Source organism: Orcinus orca, chromosome 6, assembly GCF_937001465.1.
Source record: "Orcinus orca chromosome 6, mOrcOrc1.1, whole genome shotgun sequence".
NCBI lineage: Eukaryota > Metazoa > Chordata > Mammalia > Artiodactyla > Delphinidae > Orcinus > Orcinus orca.
The window spans coordinates 118,849,793-118,868,366 of NC_064564.1; the positions used below are offsets into that span (position 1 = coordinate 118,849,793).

Here is an 18,574-nt window from a genome sequence, read left to right on the forward strand (position 1 = left end):
TAGCCCGACCCCAACTCCGCCCTACACAGACCCCCAGCAGCTCCCCAGGCCCCCAGGAGGAAGCCTGAACTCCTCACACGGCCAGCAAGGCCCCTCCAGGTCTGCCTGGCCCTCCAGCCTCCTCGCCTGGAGGGTCCCCTTCCTCCCTCCCTCCAAAGCACCCCTCCTGGGCACGCACTGCTCGCTCAACACACTCCCCTCCCTGCTCGGCCTGCAGCGTCAGCTCATCTCAGACCTCGGCAGCCCAGCCCCTGTCCCGGGAAGCCCCCGACCCCTGCACAGGGCTCTCCCTCTGACCCACTCCCAGCACGCCAGAACTCCCGTGGGCTCTGAGCACGGGGACCCCAGGCCCCCCGGCGGCCGCCGAGAGAATGAAGAGGTGTGCGTCTGAGCTGACGGACCAGCGGACGCCAGGGGGAGGCCCCCGGTCACCTGGATCTCCATGTCGTCCTGGGTGGGGCCCTGGATGCGGATCTCCTCCAGGCGGGGCAGCCGGTCCTCAGTCAGGGTCACTTTGTACTGGATGCGGCTGTCCTCCAGGAGGGAGGGGTAGGTGGTGCTGGGAGAGATGCTCGCATTTCCGGCCACGACGTAGCGCCCACGGATCCTCACTGCTGTTGGGGGAGGGGCCATCAGCACCACAGAGAACCCCCACCTCCCACCGTGGGAGCCAGCACCGCGCCCCTCACAGACAGGTCCTGTTTAAGGAAAGGTGACAATTGGGCCAACGGGGCATGACTTCCACGGCCGCACCTGCCACTCCCGCCCCAGGATCCCCAGCCTTCCCGGGGAGCAGGTCCTCCTGGTATCCCACGCTCTGAACAGGGTGTCTGACCACGGGAGGCTCCCCACGCGGTGACTCTGTGCCTCTTCCTGGAACCTGGTGAGTGCCGTGGACCTGCTCCCTCACCAAGTGCACTCACACCCCACTCTACGGGGGCTCAAGGACCCCAGGGCAAGCACCCCACCCCAGATTCCAAGGTCAGGCCAGGGCGCCCCCTGGAAATAAAGCCCCACAGCGGCGTTAAGTAAAGAGGTCAGCCTTGCCCAGAGCCAGGTCTGACCTGCGCCCTGTGTCTCACCTGACCCAGACCGTCTTTGTTTAGGGTGGGAGCTGGCCACACCAGAAAGACCAAACACATGACTTAGGGTGGTGGCCTCGAGTCACCAAGCCTCCGCCAACCTGAAGACTGAGATCGTCCAGGGGGCGATCAATCCATCCCCCAATCGTGTCTACATAACGGAGCCCCATAGCACCTGGACCCTGAGCTCAGGAGAGCTCCCAGAGTAGGCGGTACACCGTGCGTGTGGTCACTTTTGAGCTGGACACGGAGCCCTCCCTGACGCTGCCCTAGCATCTCTTCCTTTGGCTGGTTTTATTTTGTATCCTTCCCCTGTAATAAGCCATAACGGTGAGCGTAACAGCTCTCAGAGTTCTGGGAGTCCTCCCAGCGAGTCATCCAACAGACGGCAGCTTGGGGAGCACCCGAACTTGCAGGTGGCATCAGAAGTGACGGCACGTTGGGGCTGCGCCCTCGACCTTCACGGTCTGGTTAACTCCCGTGGGCGTCCTCTGGCCAACTCACCCAGGTGCGTGAAGAGAGGCCTGTGGTTGATGACGTATATGCTGGTCAGGTTGGGGGTAACGGTCAGGAATGTGACATACTCTAGGAGGAAGCGGGGGGGGAGGGGTGGTCTCAGGTCACTTAGGTCACAGTCAAAGGGAGCAGATTTCAGCGCCAGAGGGAGGTGGGACTCAACTCCTCGACTGACTTTGCAAAAGACCTGACCTGTTCTATAAATGGATCAAAGTCAAGGATTTTCCGAGCAGAAGGTCCCTCCTGCTAAGAGTCCTTGAGCAGGAGAGGAGAGGACAGCCCACCACAGATTTCCCAACGTCTGTATTTTTTCTGCACCACAGGTACACGGAGCAACCGTTACTGATGTGCCGCAGCCCCAGCAGTGGCCTCATCACCAAAACCTGAGCCTCATGGGGAGGCTGGCAGAGAGGAACGCGAGGCTGAGGCCGCTAAGAGGGCCCAGGGCTGAGCCAGAGTGCAGGCCCCGCCACCTAGGCAGCCGGCACCCAGGCTCTGGGCTGTGGGGTTTCTTGGAGGCTGGGGGAAAACCGGCCCTTCACCCCCAGGGAGGCCCCTACCTCTGGCTCTCCCGGCCGTGAAAGAGCCGTTCTGAGGACGGCACGTGCTGTTGTCCCCGCCACACACCTGGCACACATCTCGCACCTGCCCGGAGGCCATCCTGCCGTCACAGCCAAACGTCTGAGCAAAGGAGAGTGGCAGGTGAGACCCGGGTGACGTCATGGGACGGTGCTGGCCCACTGACACCCACAGCTCTGAGGTTCACACAACCAAATGGGGCATTTCTGCAGCTTCTGACATCTGTGCAGGAGGCAAGCTGAAATGACTTGTCCAAGGTCACAGCAAGGCTCTTGACCCCAAGCTCGGCCCTGTATCCCAGCATCACCCAGTGCAGACTCTACTGCAGCTTCACGGGGGCAGCACCCCCCAGACCTGACCCCTCGAAGGCCCCTTAGCATCTTGGTTTCTGATGCGAGAGGCCTCGGGGCCACAGTGGATGGAAGGGCACCTCCACTGCCTGAGCACGCCTACCTTGCAGCTGCCTGACACGCACAGGCTCAGGGTCCCATCCTCCTGAGGGCTGCTTGGCACACACCGTGTCCCATCCAGGAAACTGTCCCCACGCCTCACAATGAAGCTCTCGCCAATGGCCCGGCACAGATATCTACACAGAGCGTCCCCTGGGAAAGCAGAAGGACAAGAAACCCGGATGGGAGGGTGGCAGGGAGCAGGGAGGGCAGTGACCCTGTGAAACACGATCCAGGTGGGCCCTCACCGACCCCCGAGCGCCATCCCGCTTCACTCTCTGCATTTGGGGCCAGGTTTCTATTTCCCACCTGTCCTGCCTCCTGAGGCAGTAATCACATGGCGATGTAATAAATGTTACTGAATTACGAGCCAGGGAGCACGCTCCGTGCTTCCCGTGTCATCGCACTGACTCCTGCCAGCAATGCTGGCAGCAAGCTACGCCTCTTACCTCCATTTTGCAGATGGGGAAACCGAGACTCAGAGATGAGAAGTCGTGGCCTGACCTGCTGGCCAGGGTGGGAGGCGTGACATGTCTGATGCAGGGCCGAAGCCTGCTCTCAACAGCATCAGAGTGATGGTGGGTCTCCCCCAACGACTCTCCCTGCCCCGGGGTCTCAGGCCTGGCTCGCCCCGGCACCCCCTGGGACCCACCTCGACTGTACTGCTCGGCCGTGCCCCAGCGGTAGAAGGAGGTGCTGCCCGGGGAGAGGCGCAGGGGCTCCCCGTTGGTCTGCGCACACTGCTCCGACATGAACTCCAGCTGGGTCTTCTCGCAGGCCTGGTGGAAGGAAGCAGAGGACGGGCACGGGAGGGGCCGGGGCAGGGGGCGCGGAGCAGGGGGCTCAGGCAGGGAACCCTCGCCCCGGGAGAGAGCAAGGCCCCCGGCAGTGCGAGGGCCAAGACGTGGGCTGGAGCCCAGCTCCTGGCTGCACCTCAGTTCCCTGCTCTGTAAAGTGGGGATGTCGAGCCTTCCTCCACTGATGGGGGCCTACCACCCAGCAACGCAGAGGAAAGCCGGGCAAACAGCACTGCGGGGGGGAGGCCCCAACTTCAGAAAACGGGGCTGAGTTTGTGTATTCGCTATGTCTGCACCTCCAGAGGCAGGTAATTGGAAAAGTCACAGGAGTCAAGAGCAAAGGGCTTCCGCACAAGAACCTCCGCGGGCGGGCGTCCTGGCCTTTTTTGCACTGGAGTCAGAGGAAAAGAATCCGAGTGGCCCTGCCGAGCAGGTGCGGGGACCACGGCTGCCCTCCTTGCAGGCCTGGCCCTCCCCCACCCCAGGCAAGGACTCCTTTCTCCTGGTCTGGGGAGGCCTCGGAGTCTGCCTGGAGAAGGCGGGGGCGGGGGGGGGGGAGGGAGGGAGGGTCTCAACACGTGCAGATCTTGAGTCAAGGCCAGAGGAATCACTCCACGCCTTCACACCCACTCTGATGGCCGTGTGGGAAACACAGGTAAGTGCTGGAGAGGGTGTGGAGAAATTGGACCCCTCGCACTTTGCTGGTGGGGAGGCCAAATGGTTTAGCTGCTGTGGGGAATGGCTCAGAGGTTCCTCAAGGACTTAAACGTAGAATCCCCATGGGATGTGGCAATTCCACTTTGAGGTGTACACCCGAAAGAGTGAAAAGCTGGCGCTCAAAAAATCCACGGGGCTTCCCTGGGGGCGCAGTGGTTGAGTCCGCCTGCCGATGCAGGGGACACAGGTTCGTGCCCCGGTCCGGGAAGATCCCACGTGCCGCGGAGCGGCTGGGCCCGGGAGCCATGGCCGCTGAGCCTGCGCGTCCGGAGCCTGTGCTCTGCAACGGGAGAGGCCACAGCAGTGAGGCCCACGTACCGCAAAAAAAAAAAAAGTCCACGTACGCACATATTCATTAGCGGGACTATTCCCAACAACCAAAGACGGAAACAGCCCCAATGTACGGACAAATGGACAATGGATGAACAGATGAGCGAAATGTGGTCCATCCATCCAGTGGAATACTATTCAGCCATAAAAAGGAGTGAAGTTCTGGATGGGAGGGAGGTCCTAGAGGGAGAGGATATATGTATACGTATAGTTGATTCGCTGTGTTGTACGGCAGAAACTAACACAACATTGTAAAGCAACCATACCCCAACAAAAAAATAAGAAAACATAAGAAGAAAAGAATAGGGACTTCCCTGGTGGTGCAGTGGTTGACAGTCTGCCTGCCAATGCAGGGGACACGGGTTCGAGACCTGGTCCGGGAAGATCCCATATGCCGCGGAGCAACTAAGCCCGTGAGCTACGAGTACTGAGTCTGTGCTCTAGAGCCCACGAGCCACAACTACTGAAGCCCGCGCACCTAGAGCCCGTGCTCTGCAACAAGAGAAGCCACCACAATGAGAAGCCCGCGCACCACAGCGAAGAGTAGCCCCTGCTCACCACAACTAGAGAAAGCCCACGCACAGCAACAAAGACCCAACGCAACCAAAAATAAATAAATAAATTTATAAAAAATAAATAAAAAAGAAGAATAAACCGTAAAAAAAAAAAAAGAAAAAAGAAGTGAAGTTACGGTACATGGCTGAACCTTGAAAACACCACGGTGAGTGAGAGAAGCCAGCCGCAAAAAGTCACATATCGTATGATTCCACTTATATGAAGTGTCCAGTGTAGGTAAATCCAGAGAGATAGAAAGTAGGCTGCTGGTTGGCGGGGGCTGGGAGAGGCGGCACGGGAGCGGCTGCTTGATGGGCTTGGGGTTCTACTCTGGGGTGACGGAAACGGTTTGGAACTCGGTGGAGGTGGTGGTTGCATGATGCTGTGAACGCACTACGTGCTACTGAGCTACACAACTTCAGATGGCTGATTTTATGCTAGGTGAAATTCACCTGAACTTATAACTGAAAGAATCGCCCGTGCTCTCGCGGTAGTGGACTTGGCTGCCGGAGAGGAGGGTCGTTCTCAGCGCAGAAACGGGCAGCCCTGCAGGGCAGTGGCATCCAGGGAGGGAGGGGGACTCTTCAGGGCGGCTGCTTTCAGGGGTGGGACCCTCCCGGTGAAGGCACGGTGGTCCCAGGGCAGCTATTAATAGCACCACCTTCACTCTCAAAACGCCGTATGTGGACCACAAATGACAGCCGCCCTGGCCCGTGGGCTCCTCCGGACCCAGTGCTGCCAACGGCCCCCCTACCCTGCCCGGGAAGAGGCCTACCTGGCTGTCGCACATCTCGGCCTGGAGGTCAGCACCTACGCACGCACGCCCCCCAAACGCAGGTCTGAAAATGCCCACGAGACACGGGTGAGAGGAGGGTGACCCCCAGCCCCCCCAGGGAACGCGGAGCAGCCACCCCCTGACCCGCAGACAGAGCCCTCCACGCGGCACCTGGGGTTGTTGCACTGCCGTCTCCTGGTGACCACACCTCCTCCGCAGGAGCGGGAGCAAGGACTGGCCGGACCCCAGCTAGACCAGTGCCCGTGCACCGCCCCCACGGGGGCCAGCTCCGCCAGGGAGCGGCAGTGCCCCTTGGAGCACCACTGCAAGAGAAGGACGGAACCACGTTCTACACCCAGGGCATCCCACACCCACAGGTGCCCACGCCCAGGGCATCCCACACCCACAGGACCCCACACCCAGGGCACCCCACACCCACAGGACCCCACACCCAGGGCATCCCACACCCACAGATGCCCACACCCAGAGCATCCCACACCCACAGGACCCCACACCCAGGGCACCCCACACCCACAGGACCCCACACCCAGGGCACCCCACACCCACAGGACCCCACACCCAGGGCACCCCACACCCACAGGACCCCACACCCAGGGCACCCCACACCCACAGGACCCCACACCCAGGGCACCCCACACCTGCAGGTACACCCCCCACAAACACACGCACACACACGCACTGGACCCCCATCTGGCTTTGGAGCCAGTGCTAAATAGAAGAGGGCAGAGCCCCTCCCGCAGGACAGGGACTGGAGGAAGGGCTGGCCATGCACAGCAGAAGGGAGGGCAGGGGCACTGGGCCGGGAGCAGGACGTCAGGTGGCCGCTGCAGGCCGGCAGGGGGCGGGGGGTGGTCACGCAGCCACAGGAAAACTTTGCCTCCTCTGGGTGGCGGGCGACAACCCAATCCCTGTCTCCAGGCCGCCACACCGGGCCCAGGGTGGCCGTCCCTCAAGCGCCCGCTCTCTCTGGAACAGCGAGGAGGTTGACGGGGCAGGCCAGATGCCCCTCCCGCCCCGGCAGAGTCAGGCGCAAGCCTTCGCCGTTAGCTGGTATGAACCGCCTGCAGAGGGCAAGGCGAGCGCTGCGTGCGCGCAGGCATCCTGCTGCCCACCTGTCCTGACCGGGACCCAGAACAGCTCCAGGGCCCTAAGCCCCTGCTTCCTGAGGTCCTCCTGTCTCCCACCCCAGGGTGAGGGCTGCAGGCCGCAGGTCTGCGTGAGCGTGTGAGAGCGCGCACACACACACACACGCTCACACGCTCCTCCAGTCCCCGCTCTGACCTTCCCCACGCCACACTCTGTCCCATCCAGGACAGGAATAAGGAGGCGGCTACAGCTGCTTTGGTCCAGGGGGTCTGTGTGGCAGGAGAGAGCCTGGCACATGTCCTAAGAGGGGAGACAGATGGCCAGCCGAGGGGCCACCAGGGCCTGGGGGTCAGTGTCCAGCCATCACTGCCCCTCCCAGACCACAGCACACGGTGACACAGCCAGCTCCCTGGGCAGTGGTGGGTGGAGAGGACAGCCGCGGAGGACTCCTCCACCAGGAACAGGGACAGTGCCCAGGGCCCACAAAAATGTTTTCATCTCTTTTAAAACCAGGAGGAAAAAGATGATCTTTTAGATCAGAGAGAATATGCTAATATATAACATTAACACTGTATTTATAACGACACACGTAAAATTCTATATTTCACGAAAACACTAAGATATAATTCCTAATGTTTTACGAGGGGGAAGGGGCTCACCAAGGCGAAAGTGCCTGCAAGTCCTGTGTGGTCCTGGGAAGGGGGTCTGCCTTTGGGGTGCCTGCCCCCCTTCAGCTCCCCTCCCACTGCCAGCTCCCACCCCGGCTGTACGGTTCAGCTCAGACGTCACTTCCTCTGGGAAGCCCTCCAGCTCCCATCGGGTGGGAAGCCCTCGGTAACTGCCTAGGTAGGATCAAGGTCCACGGGCTCGGGGGCCCTATCAGGACCCGCTCTACCTAATTTGTGGGGCCTCGTCAAGAGGAAAATGTGGGCACCCTTGTTCAAAAATTGAGAATTTCGAGCGGCACCGGACAGTCTGGGCCAGTGGGGTCTCACACCGCGCAGGGGGCAGGAGCGGACAGAGAGATGCGGAGGGGCGGGGGGGGGGGGGGCGAGGAGCGGTGCGCATCACCCACTGCTGGACTCACTAGGTGCTCCCTGCGGAAGGTGCAGGCGACCGCCGTCGGGCCGAAGGCGACGCGGCACTGCTCGTCGGCGCCATAGTACAGGCCAGGGTGCGCCTCGGAAGGGCGCCCCGCGGGCTGGGACTGCGGCCCCGGCGAGTCCCACACGCAGCGCGCCCGTCCTGCGCTGCGACAAGGCCGCGGCTCAGGCCCGGGGCGGACAGCAGGTGGGCGCGGGATGGAGTAGGCGCGGGAAGCGGGGGCGTTTAAAGCGGCGGGTTCGGGTGGGCGAGGATGGGCGTTCTCAGCCCGTGTGCCCCACCAAGAGCTGACCCTGGGCTAGGACAAGGCTCGAGCCTAGGGGAGGAGAGGGGATGGAGGGGCAGATGCAGGGGGCGGGGAAGGTTGGAGAAGTGGGTCTGCGAGGGGATGGAAGTGGACAGGGGAGAACCGAGCGGTGGGCACAGGGGCGGGAGGCGATGGAAAGGAGGGAGGTGGCGCGCGGGCGGGATGGGCGCAGCCAGAGGGATGGGCTGGCGGGGGCGGGGCGGGGGCAGAGATGGAGGGGTGGACGCCGGAAGGAGGTGAGGGCGGGACGGGTGGGCAGAGGCGGGATGTAGGAGTGCCTCCTGAGACGTGCTGGGAGCCCGTGGAGAGGTGGGCGCGGGGACGCCGCGGAAGTGGGCACAGGGTTGAGGGCAGATGGAGGGGTGGGTCCGGGCACGGGAAGGAGAGGCGCTCGGGGAGGGGCGGTGCCGGGGGGCGGGTACAGCTACCTGAGCAGGCTCAGCAGCTGCCGGCGGCTGCAGGGGGACCACGCCGGGCCCCCGCGGGCGGGCGCGGCGCCGTCGGAAGCCATCACGTGGCCGCTGGGCCCGCAGCCGCTGCCCGGCGCGCCGTCGTGCTCCAGGCCGAAGCTGCGGAGGCGGCGGCGCTGAGGCCGGCGGTGGCCAGGGTCCCCCCACCCTCGCAGGGGTCGCCCTGGCCCCGCCACCAGCTAACCCGGCGGTGGGCCGCGTCGCGCAGGCGCCCAGCCTCAGTTTCCCGCCCGAGGGAGCGCTGGGCCGGCCCGGTGGCCCCCGCCTCTTTTGGCTAATACATATCAAAAGGCTTGAAAAATGTTTAGGCCAGACTCATCCACGGTGTTCTGAGCGTGGGAGGCCATGGCTCGAGGGCCTTTGGGGCTCTACTGCTGACAGCTTTCTTGACCTGGGGGCGGCTCGGTGTGTAAAAAGCACCAACTGAATGTGTACTGGTGACGTGAAAAGGTCGGACCTCTGGCCAAAGTTTCTGCTCCCAGTGGAAGGCAATGGTTTTCAATTCCTCTTTCTCCTCCAAACAAGATAGATGGAGGAATTGTGATGGGTGGTGGGCCAGATGGGTGAGAGGTCAGACGGAGGTGCAGAGCTGAGAGCGAAGGTGCGCAGCCGTGGGCTGCTGTGGGGATAGGAGCCCCAGCCTTGCCCGTGGAGGTGGGTGTGGGAACCCCTCAGCACTCTCGGGGGGGGGGGGGGGCGAAAGGCCTGCGGGTGGGCGCGGGGCTGGTGGGCAAGGAAGTTAGACACCCACTTTTCACTTCAGGAGTCTCTGTACTCTGAATTTTTACAGCAAGCAGGTATATACTTTCATAATTAAAAGGCTAAAAATCAAAAAGGAAAGAAACCCTCCACTCCGGGTGAATAATACATAGCAGCACAGATTTGCCCGCAGAATGTATAGCAGTCGTAGCAGGAAGAGTCTGGAAACAACCTAAATATCTAACAAGAGGGGAGAATTAAGTAAATTCTGGTGCGTACGAAAAAAACCAATATATGTTTTAAGAGAATGTTTGGGAGAAATGTTTGGGATATATTGTTACATAAAAAAGCAGTTAACCAATATACAGCATACTCCCAAATTTACAAATAAAATATTATGTGTGTGTGTGTAAAGAAAAGATGGACGTTTTCTCTAAGTGGTGGGATTTGGGATAATTTTTGCAGCCGGCTTTTCCTTTACCTGAATTTCCTACAAAAATTACTTTTTAGCTCCTAAGTTTGTTTTCCTCGTATTTTGAAAAAAAAATTTTTTTTCTTTTAATCCTTCGGTAATGAAGAAATATCAGATTTCCCAGCCCTTGCCCCCGCCCACCCTCCCTAGTCCGTTGGGGTCAAGAGTACAGGCTCCTCCAGCTGGCTCTTCTAGGGACCACTGCCAGCCATAACCTCCCCTCCTGGGGGCCCAGGTCACGTCCTTGTCCGGAGCTTGGGGACAGGGGTTGGGGCCTCTTACCTGTGCCCAATCTCATGGGCGATGGTGACCCCCAGATCGAAGCCGGTATCCTCAATGATAAGGCAGCTCCAGGAGGGGGAGCAGACGCCACCCAGCTGGGTGACCCCCCGAACCTGCCGGTTCCCATCAGGCAATTCCAGGTCAAACCTCAGGAGGAGAGAACAGCTAGCTGGGCAGTGCTAAGGTGCCTGCCCACCGCCGGGCTACCTTTGCAGAGAGTGGGAGCAGCTCCCCGGCAGGCTGGCACGCCAGTGGGGAGCTCGGCTACCTGGTGATGTAGAGGACCAGGTCAGCATGGCCGGGATCCGTGTCATCCTCAGGGTTGACCGTCCTGCTCCACTCACAGACGCTCAGCAGGGATGCGGTGATGTTGGCTGTGATATTCGGAGCATCCTGAGGGACCGGGAACAGAGCGCACGTTCAGGGCATCCACCCCAAGCAGGGCGCGGGACACTGCTGCCACCTCAGTCCTCATAACAACCCTGTTACTGTCCCACGTTACAGATGATGAGACTGACGCTCAGCAGTGCCGCGTGCCAGGGCAGAGCTGGAATTCAGGTCCAGGCCCGGCTGGCGGGAAGCCCTGCCACCACCCCCACGGCTCTGTGCGCATCCGCAGGCGGAAACCGGTTTCCCAGCGACTGCGCGTCCAGCTCAGCGCCTACCTCGGGCTGCGTCAGGATGACCGTCTTCACCAGGTGCACTCGGAACTGAGCTCCCAGGGATGGGTCCCTAAGCAGCTCTGACCCCTGTGGAAGGGCAGGCGGGAGAGGTGATACGTGTGCGTGGGCGCTGCTGACTTCCAGGGGCCCGGGGCGGGGGTGGGGGTGGGGTTGCCTGGAGAGGAAGCTTCATCAGCAGGGAGGGCACCCGAAATGCTAGTTCTTGGGCCTGGGAGCCAGCCATAGAGACAGTCAGAAGGAAGGTTAGCCGACACAGAGAAACCCCGAAACAACGGGATGCGAGTAACTGCCATTAGTCTAGAACGTTCCTTCCAAACACGGCTTCTCTCGGACTGGATTTACCTTGTCTTTTCTCATCTGTCCACCTGCCTGAAACACCTCTCTCACCTCTGCTCGCTTAAACTGCTCATCTCCAAGGGGCAGCCCCACCGTGAGCCCTTTCCTGGGCACCCGAATGAGAAGGCTCCGCCCACCAGGCTCCCAGCTCTCCCAGTACATCTGCCGAGATGCTAATTGTGGTCGACTTGCACTGCTCGCACCAGCTTGTCCTCTAAATGAGGCGTGGCGCCCAGGAGAGAGGACGTGGTACCACCGGCCTCAGCTGACCTGAGTCTGAACCAGGCTCCGCCCCTTCCTACCTGTACGCTCGGGATCCTGTCTACTAAGCTCAGGACCCCAGTTTCCTCACCTGTAAAATGGAGAGGAAGCCTTCCATGGTTGTTGGCAGACTTAGGAACAGTGCGGCTGGCACGAGGTGGGTGCCCAGTCATGCCACTGGCCATTACCACGACTGACACCATCTGGGCAGGAGCCAGGCTTCAGTCTACCACCTGACCATCCTTGGCCCTCATAAAACATGTTGAATGACCACAGGGAGTGTGGTTCGATTACCAAATTTCAGCATATTCGAGGTGGGGGGGGACCCCCAAAACTTGAAAACAGTAGCCTTCAAGTGACCTAGAGGGAATATTTTCCACCTCTGGAGTCGGCAGGTGGAAACCCAAGCAGGCTTGTCCTGGACTTGAGCCAGCTTTTCCAGGGGTCTGGCTGCATGGGTGTGGCCTCTGGGACCCAGACTCCCTCCAGGGAGCGAGGCCCAGAGAACACATGGGAAAGGAGAGGTGTCGGAGGGCCTGGGGCTCTGAGATAGGGGGACCTTTTCCTCCTGTCCGGAATAGCTGGGCATACCTGAGGCCGGGGACAAGATGGTACTAAGGACCCCACGTCCTAGGATGGCTGCCTGCCCTCCGGGGCCAACTTACCAGGGGGGGCAATGCCGGCCCTGCCGCTGCCGGTGGTGATATTAATCTCCTGACGTTATGGAGACTTACGTGGCCGCCTTAGAACACGTGTATGTGTGTTTCACACGTGAATGCGCTCGTGGCCGGGCACAGCCCGTCAGGCTGAATGTGTCATCAGGTGCTGCAGTCACCTGTTTCTGTGCTGCCTCTTTTTCTCTGAGGTAATGGTTAGTGGGAGCTGTGCTTCCTGCCCCACCATTACCCCTAGAAGCCAAGGAAGGGGAGGCCTGCAGACATGGGGGGACCCACAAGAAGGGCGCTGGGAGAGCCTGGTGTGGGGCAGCCAGGCTGGCCAACATGCCCACGGATCAAAGGGACGTTGGGGGAGAGGCCAGGCTTGAGGGTCCCTGGGCGAAGGGACCCAAGTAGCAAGAGGCTGGGGGTTGCACTCCCCAGTGGGGTAAGGGAGAGAGATCACGCCCCTCCCCACCCCAGGGCCCCGAGCCCCAAGCGTGACCCCAGCCTCAGGTTCACACTGAGCTCAGCCCCCCAGACGAGACAGCTCACTGGCGCTCTGCACAAGCCCCGGGCGCAGCGCTGTGTCCAGAGGCTCCCGAGGACGGGCTGGCTGTGGTCTCTGAGGACAGCCACCGCCTCCCCGGAACCCTGAGCCTCGCCAGGTCAGCGCCGCCCACAGAGCCCGCTGCCCACGCGAGCACTCACCATGTTGAGGTTGGTGAGCACGTAGCGCTCCGTGTCCTCCCGGTGAGCCCGGTGCACGTCGGGGCCCACGGCCACCAGCAGCTCCAGGTGCAGGAGGCTCCTGACAGCCTGTCTCCGCGGGCGAGGGGCGGGAGGACGGCCTGGCGGGGCGGGGGGCAGGGCCGAGAGCCAGGGTCCTAGAGAGCAGGTGAGATGTGGCTTTGACCTCGCGGCCTCCATGGCCAGGCCCCTCCATCACCCCGCACTCCTGGGCTTGGGGATGCGCCGCTTACTCTGGGGATTAGGGCGTGGACGGGCCGACCCTCGCTTTCTCACAGGGCATGTGGGGAGCCAGAGAGGGCCCGTCTCCCGGCACAGGGAGACTGAGGGAGCGGTTCCTCTTTTTTGTTTTTTAATCACTAATTGGCTAAGCATTTGGTTTATTTATTTGTTTATATATTTATTGAGGCAGAGTTGATTTACAATGTTGTGTTAGTTTCAGGTGTACAGCAAAGTGATTCAGTTATACATATACGTATACGTCTATTGTTTTTCAGATTCTTTTCCCTTATAGGTTATTACAAAATCTTTTTTTTTTTTTTTTTCCCTCCGTGCTGCACAGCTTGCGGGATTCTAGTTCCCCGCCCGGGGATCGACCCCGCACTGCGTGCATTGGAAGCGCACAGTCTTAACCACTGGACTGCCAGGGAAGTCCAAGGTTATTACAAAATCTTGAGTATAGTTCCCCGTGCTATACAGTAGGACCTTGTTGGTTATCTATTTTATATACAGTAGGGTGTATCTGTTAATCCCAAACTCCTAATTTATCCTTCCCCCCTCCCCCTTTGGTAACCATAGCTAGTTTTCTATGTTGACTGAGCAGTTCTGCCCTGGCCCTCCTAGAGCCGGGCTCTCAGCACCCCGGTTTCACGCCCTTGGACACCCACCAACTCATCTGGGGCATCCTGGTCCTCCCAGCTCTTCGGGAGGAAACACTCTCAGAGGGTGAGAGGCCCCGAGCTCTCGCATGTCATTCATGTTGTGACCGTTAGAACGGACAGCTCGTCCAGCTTACGGGGGAGAGGCGGCCGGGTCTTGGGAGGATGGCCGTCTCAGGTGGAGACGTTTCATTCCAGCCCTCGGGCCCAGATCCCATTGCTGCCTGGGCATTCGGGGCAGCGCAAGACCAGGAGACATCAGCTGCTGTGTGGCTTTTATGTCCTTCTGGCCACCCCAAAGCCCCATGCTGGGCGCACACTGGAGCAGGGGGTCACCCCGAGACGGCAAGAAGAGCCCAGGACCACACCCCGCTTGCAGCCGGGCGCAGCCTGGGGAAGGCGTGATCGGGCGTGCTGGCGGCAGAGCCGGCCTGGTCCTGCCCACGCCCTGGAGCCGTCCTGGAGGCCTGCAGCAGCCACCTCCCATCTTTGGGCCTCTGGATTCCCGTCTGCAGCATCGGATCTACCAGGAACCGCTGACCTCGGCCCGCCCGAGGCTCCACGGCGCACGTCTGTGAACACGCTTTGTCAACTGTGAATGGCTGTTCAGAGGCGGGAGGTCTACCTGCCCACCAAGCAGACGGCCTGGGGCCACGGCTGGTGGCCACGTGTTCTCCTGGCCTGCCCCGTGAGCTGGGCACTCCCCTGCGTGCTAACAAAGGTGGCTGGTGGAGCTGGGCCCAGGCATCAGGAGAGCTGGTCCCTCCTGCAGAGCTGTCCTGGACACAGCTCCACCCTCCCTCTCCCAGGAGCTGTACCTGGAACCGTAGGTGCCCTGGGGGCGGGCCTGTGGAGCAGGTGGGGCTGGGCACCACCCCAGGGAGGCACCAGCTCCCGGTGCCACCTCCTCAACGGCTGGATATAGAATCCGTCTGCACCCACCAGGATGTCGCCCTCCTGGAGGAGACAGAGCTGCCTGGTGCACACAGCCCCATCCCCCATGCAGGGCCATCACAGCACCAGGCATGGACTTGCCTCCTCCAAGGGCTCCTGCCCAAGTCCAAGGTCCGAGAGCCCATCTGTGTGGAACAGTGGGGGAGCCATGCCCTCTGTGGGCTGCGCTCGCTGCCCACCACCTGCTGCCAGGGCCCCAGCCACGCTTCCAGTCCCCGTCACGCACAAGCCCTCCCGGCCCCAGTCTGCAGGGCCTGGTAAGGATCCTGGCGGGGCCCCACGTGTGCAAGAATGGAGGGGGTCTTGAGGGACCAGCTAGGCCTGCACTAATGAACAGCACTGCCTGTCACCAGATGGGCCCTGAGCGGCATCTGTTCCAACCCAGGTTGGGCCTCCTGACCCCGGAATGGGGCGGGGAGGCGGGTGGTTGTGATATAAACGGCTCTGGCTCGTTCAGTGGTGCATCGTGACAACGTGTGACAATCCCCAAAGATACCCGAAAGGCCACTGCTGCTGCCTTCACCATTCCTTTCTTTCTTAATCTTTCTTTTCTTTCTTTCTTGTTTTTTTTTTTGGCCTCGCAGCTTGTGGGATCTTAGTTCCCCGACTGGGGATCGAACCCGGGCTCCCATAGTGAAAGCGCCGGGTCCTAACCACTGGACCACCTGGGAAGTCCCATCAGTGACGACGCTGACGTCCAGGGAGTGCCTGGCCCAAGGTCGCCTGTACTAAGGCGCAGAGCTGGAGTCTGAGCTCAGAGGTCTGACTGCAAAGCCCACCCTCTCTCCGTTCCCTGTTCCCCGGGCTTGCCGCCTGCTAGCTGGGTGGCCTTGGGAAACTCAGCTGGCTTTTCTGAGCCTCCAAGGAACAGGCCCCCATGGCGTCAGAGTCTGGCTAAGTGGTGTTGCGCTCACGTTTGGCTGTGCAGCGGGGGCTCGGAGGCATCTCTGCCCCACTGGGGTCCCCACGGCACAACCTCCCCCTGCTGCCGGCCTGGGCGCCCACTCACCACACAGCCCAAGCAGAAGGTGAGCCTGGACGCTGCGTCTGGGGGCAGCAGGGCGAGGCCTCCCGCGAGGCAGGGGTGGGGGGCCCCCAGCAGCCGGAGGGAGGCATTGACCACACGCTCACTGGTGAAGGAGGTGGCAAGGAGGCCCAGAAGAGCCGTCCCAGGGCTGCCAGAGAGCAGCTCGGGGCCCTGCAGGGCAGCCCCCCGCGCCCGTCCTCGGCCTCATGCTCGGGCTCACAGACGCAGGTGAGCGGGGCCACGTCGAATCGGGGCACTGCGGGAGATAGGAGGCCCCTCACTCCCCCCTGCTCGGCCCTCCAGCACAGCTCCCCCTGCCCGCAGCGCGACCCCAGCCATTGCTCAGCGTGCATCTGGCCCCGAGCACAGAGAAGGCAGGCACGAGTGACACCCCTAATTCCCTCCGCTCTGACCACTAGCCTACCCTGCCTCTGGTCCCCACCTGCCTTTGGATCACCAATGGCCCTACTTGGAAAGGGGGCTGGCACCATGGAGAAGTCCACAGACACGGTCCACGAGCGACAGGAAAAGGCTTTGGCTGGAGCTTGACCCAGCGCCCTTCTTGTGTCTCACAGAAAAGATAAATGTTTACATCCTGGCCAGAAACTGCAAGAGTTCCTGACAGTCAGTCAGCCCAAAGGGAGGCCCAGGGGTGGAAGAGACCAGCTAATTAGTGCCCGTTCCCTTGAGATACTGAGCAGAATCCCAGGGTCACAACCCCAGCCCGGCCCAGGACACCCAGACCAGTCTTCATCGACTTGGCAGGAAGTAACAGAACTAATTAACGGGGTGACAGCAGCAGCTCTGACTTCCTCTCAGCGGAGCCACTGAAAAGCCAAGGTCCCTGACCCAAGGGTGAGATGCCCCCTGCAGGCTCTGAGAAACTCCCCTCGCAAGGAAGACGCCAGGACAAGTACCTTCGGAGGCAACATCAGGGCCAAAGTAAGCGGTCACTTCCTCTGGCTCCAAAGCCTGAAGAAACTGCTGTGGGAGAAAGGATGAGTGAGGGAAGACGAGGGAGAAGGAGGTGTGGGAGAGGAGCAGGCGGGGGTGGGGGGGTGGGGGGGAGAAGGGGCCCAGGATGGAGAGGGGGCCCAGGATGGAGAGGAGGCAAGCCACTCACACCGCCTAGCCGGGTCTGCCCCTCAACAGGTGGGTGGACAGTACCGAGGCCAACTCCCTCTCCAGTGAGCCCACTTCAGCCCCTGAACCCCAAGTTCGGATTTCCTCCCACTTGGCCCAAGGGCTGTCGGGCAGCCGCTTCTCCCCCAGGGACCCGCCCTCAGCATCCAGCGGAGCCCAGATTCCCAGCTCTCGGGGCTCCCCCAGCACCGCAGCCCTCGGGTCCACCCACCTGCCGGAAATCAGGGAGTCCCCAGCAGCCCAGGAGGATGAGGGGCACAGAGATGAGAATTGCCCGCACACATCTCCCCTGGAGGCGAAGCTTACTCATCCTCCCAGGAAGGGAGAGCGACTGCGATCTGGCCGGCGTGGAATGCGACAGACCCGCTGGGCTGGATGGTGAGGCAGTGTTTACTCGTGAGCGCTTCCTCCCAGGGCAGGGGCCGAGGGGCTGGGCGGCCTGCAGGCTCCTCCCGCGCCGCCCGGCCTTGGGCTGGGCTGGGCCTTGGCTCAGAGCACAGCCACCGGTCCTGCGCCTGGGAGCACAGAGCGGGGGTGGGATTCATCTCCCATCTGTGTGACTGTGTCTCCCGGCTGGCTGAGGCACCATCACACCTGCTTCCTATGGACACCCTGCTTTCCATGACCCGTTCCCGCTCTCCTGTCCTCATTCCCTCCCTCTCAGCTATTGCCTGCTCTGTGCCTGTAGCCGACGGCTGCCCACAGAACCGGGACGGTGGCACCAGCCCTCTGCCTGCCTCCCCAGCCATCCCCACACTGCTCACAGACCTTCAGCCACCGCCCCCCCCCCAGCCTGCTTTCCGTTCCTCAAATACGCCCAGTGCTTTGCTGCTCTAGTTTCAGCTCAAATGTCACCTCCCTCGTGGCACCATCTAAGTGGCCCCCCAGGGAAAGGTGTCACATTTAGAAAATAAAAATTAGGACAGCAGCGAAACTTGAATTTCAGGTAAACGATGCTTTTTTTTTTTTTTTTTGGTGTTAAGTATGCCCCCCAAATTGCAGCTAATATATGGGACATTTTTATACTCAAAATTATTCTTTATCTGAAATTCCTATTTCTCTGGGCGTCCTGCATTTTGTTGGGTAGCCTTACTCCTCAAGTCCGTACCACTGTATCTCACTTCATCATCTTCGTCGCAGTTACTACTATCCACAATTGTTGATTTAGCATTTGTATTTCCCTGAAGGCCCCCACGCACGTACAGAGCCTGGGATGGAAGCTTTGGGGAAGTGGAGGCCTCACCTGTGTCGCTGATCCAGGTATTGCCAGAGCCAAGGCATGGTGCGCAAGTAACCTGTTATCATTGTTGTCACACAAAATAATACAGTTCAACACTTGTTACAGTGCTTATTATTGTTATCGGATGCTGCTGAACTACGGCCCTGGGAAAGCAGGCTGTGCGACCTGGGCTGCTCCCTCCCGTCCCTGGGCCTCAGTTTCCCCGCCGCGTAGGGAAGATGGGCCGGGTTCGGACCCCGGGGCGGGAGACAGCTGCCCGGGGTCCCTGTGAGTCCGCTTCGCACCCGCCGCTCCCAGGCCCGGCCGTCCAGCGCCCCCTGGCGGCCGCCGGCCCCGCCCTCCACCGGCCGGGCCTCGGTGTTACACCAACGGCGGCCCCCCCCAGTTCCCTTCCGGCGCTCACGT

General features: G+C 61.0%; 1 protein-coding gene across 3 annotated transcripts in view; it reads right to left on the bottom strand.

The window, feature by feature from the left end:
- The window catches only part of ADAMTS13 (ADAM metallopeptidase with thrombospondin type 1 motif 13), a 32,090-nt gene extending 13,597 nt beyond the window's left edge, over positions 1-18,493 (bottom strand). The window contains exons 1-17 of one of the 3 annotated variants that reach the window (XM_033415314.2): positions 18,173-18,493; positions 17,141-17,444; positions 16,704-16,767; positions 12,889-13,064; positions 10,907-10,990; positions 10,510-10,634; positions 10,242-10,388; positions 8,747-8,887; positions 7,995-8,157; positions 7,103-7,207; positions 5,972-6,123; positions 5,801-5,864; positions 3,279-3,405; positions 2,631-2,779; positions 2,159-2,279; positions 1,587-1,667; positions 433-614 (exon numbers count right to left, since the gene is read on the bottom strand). In XM_033415314.2, the coding sequence (XP_033271205.2) occupies positions 433-614; positions 1,587-1,667; positions 2,159-2,279; positions 2,631-2,779; positions 3,279-3,405; positions 5,801-5,864; positions 5,972-6,123; positions 7,103-7,207; positions 7,995-8,157; positions 8,747-8,887; positions 10,242-10,388; positions 10,510-10,634; positions 10,907-10,990; positions 12,889-13,064; positions 16,704-16,767; positions 17,141-17,444; positions 18,173-18,234 (2,247 nt within the window). In that variant the 5' untranslated portion in view covers positions 18,235-18,493. Of the gene's footprint in view, positions 1-432; positions 615-1,586; positions 1,668-2,158; positions 2,280-2,630; positions 2,780-3,278; positions 3,406-5,800; positions 5,865-5,971; positions 6,124-7,102; positions 7,208-7,994; positions 8,158-8,746; positions 8,888-10,241; positions 10,389-10,509; positions 10,635-10,906; positions 10,991-12,888; positions 13,065-16,703; positions 16,771-17,140; positions 17,445-18,172 lie in introns of all 3 variants that reach the window. The other 2 variants (XM_033415316.2, XM_033415317.2) reach the window with 2 other exon arrangements.
- Between the last annotated feature and the right edge of the window lie 81 nt (positions 18,494-18,574).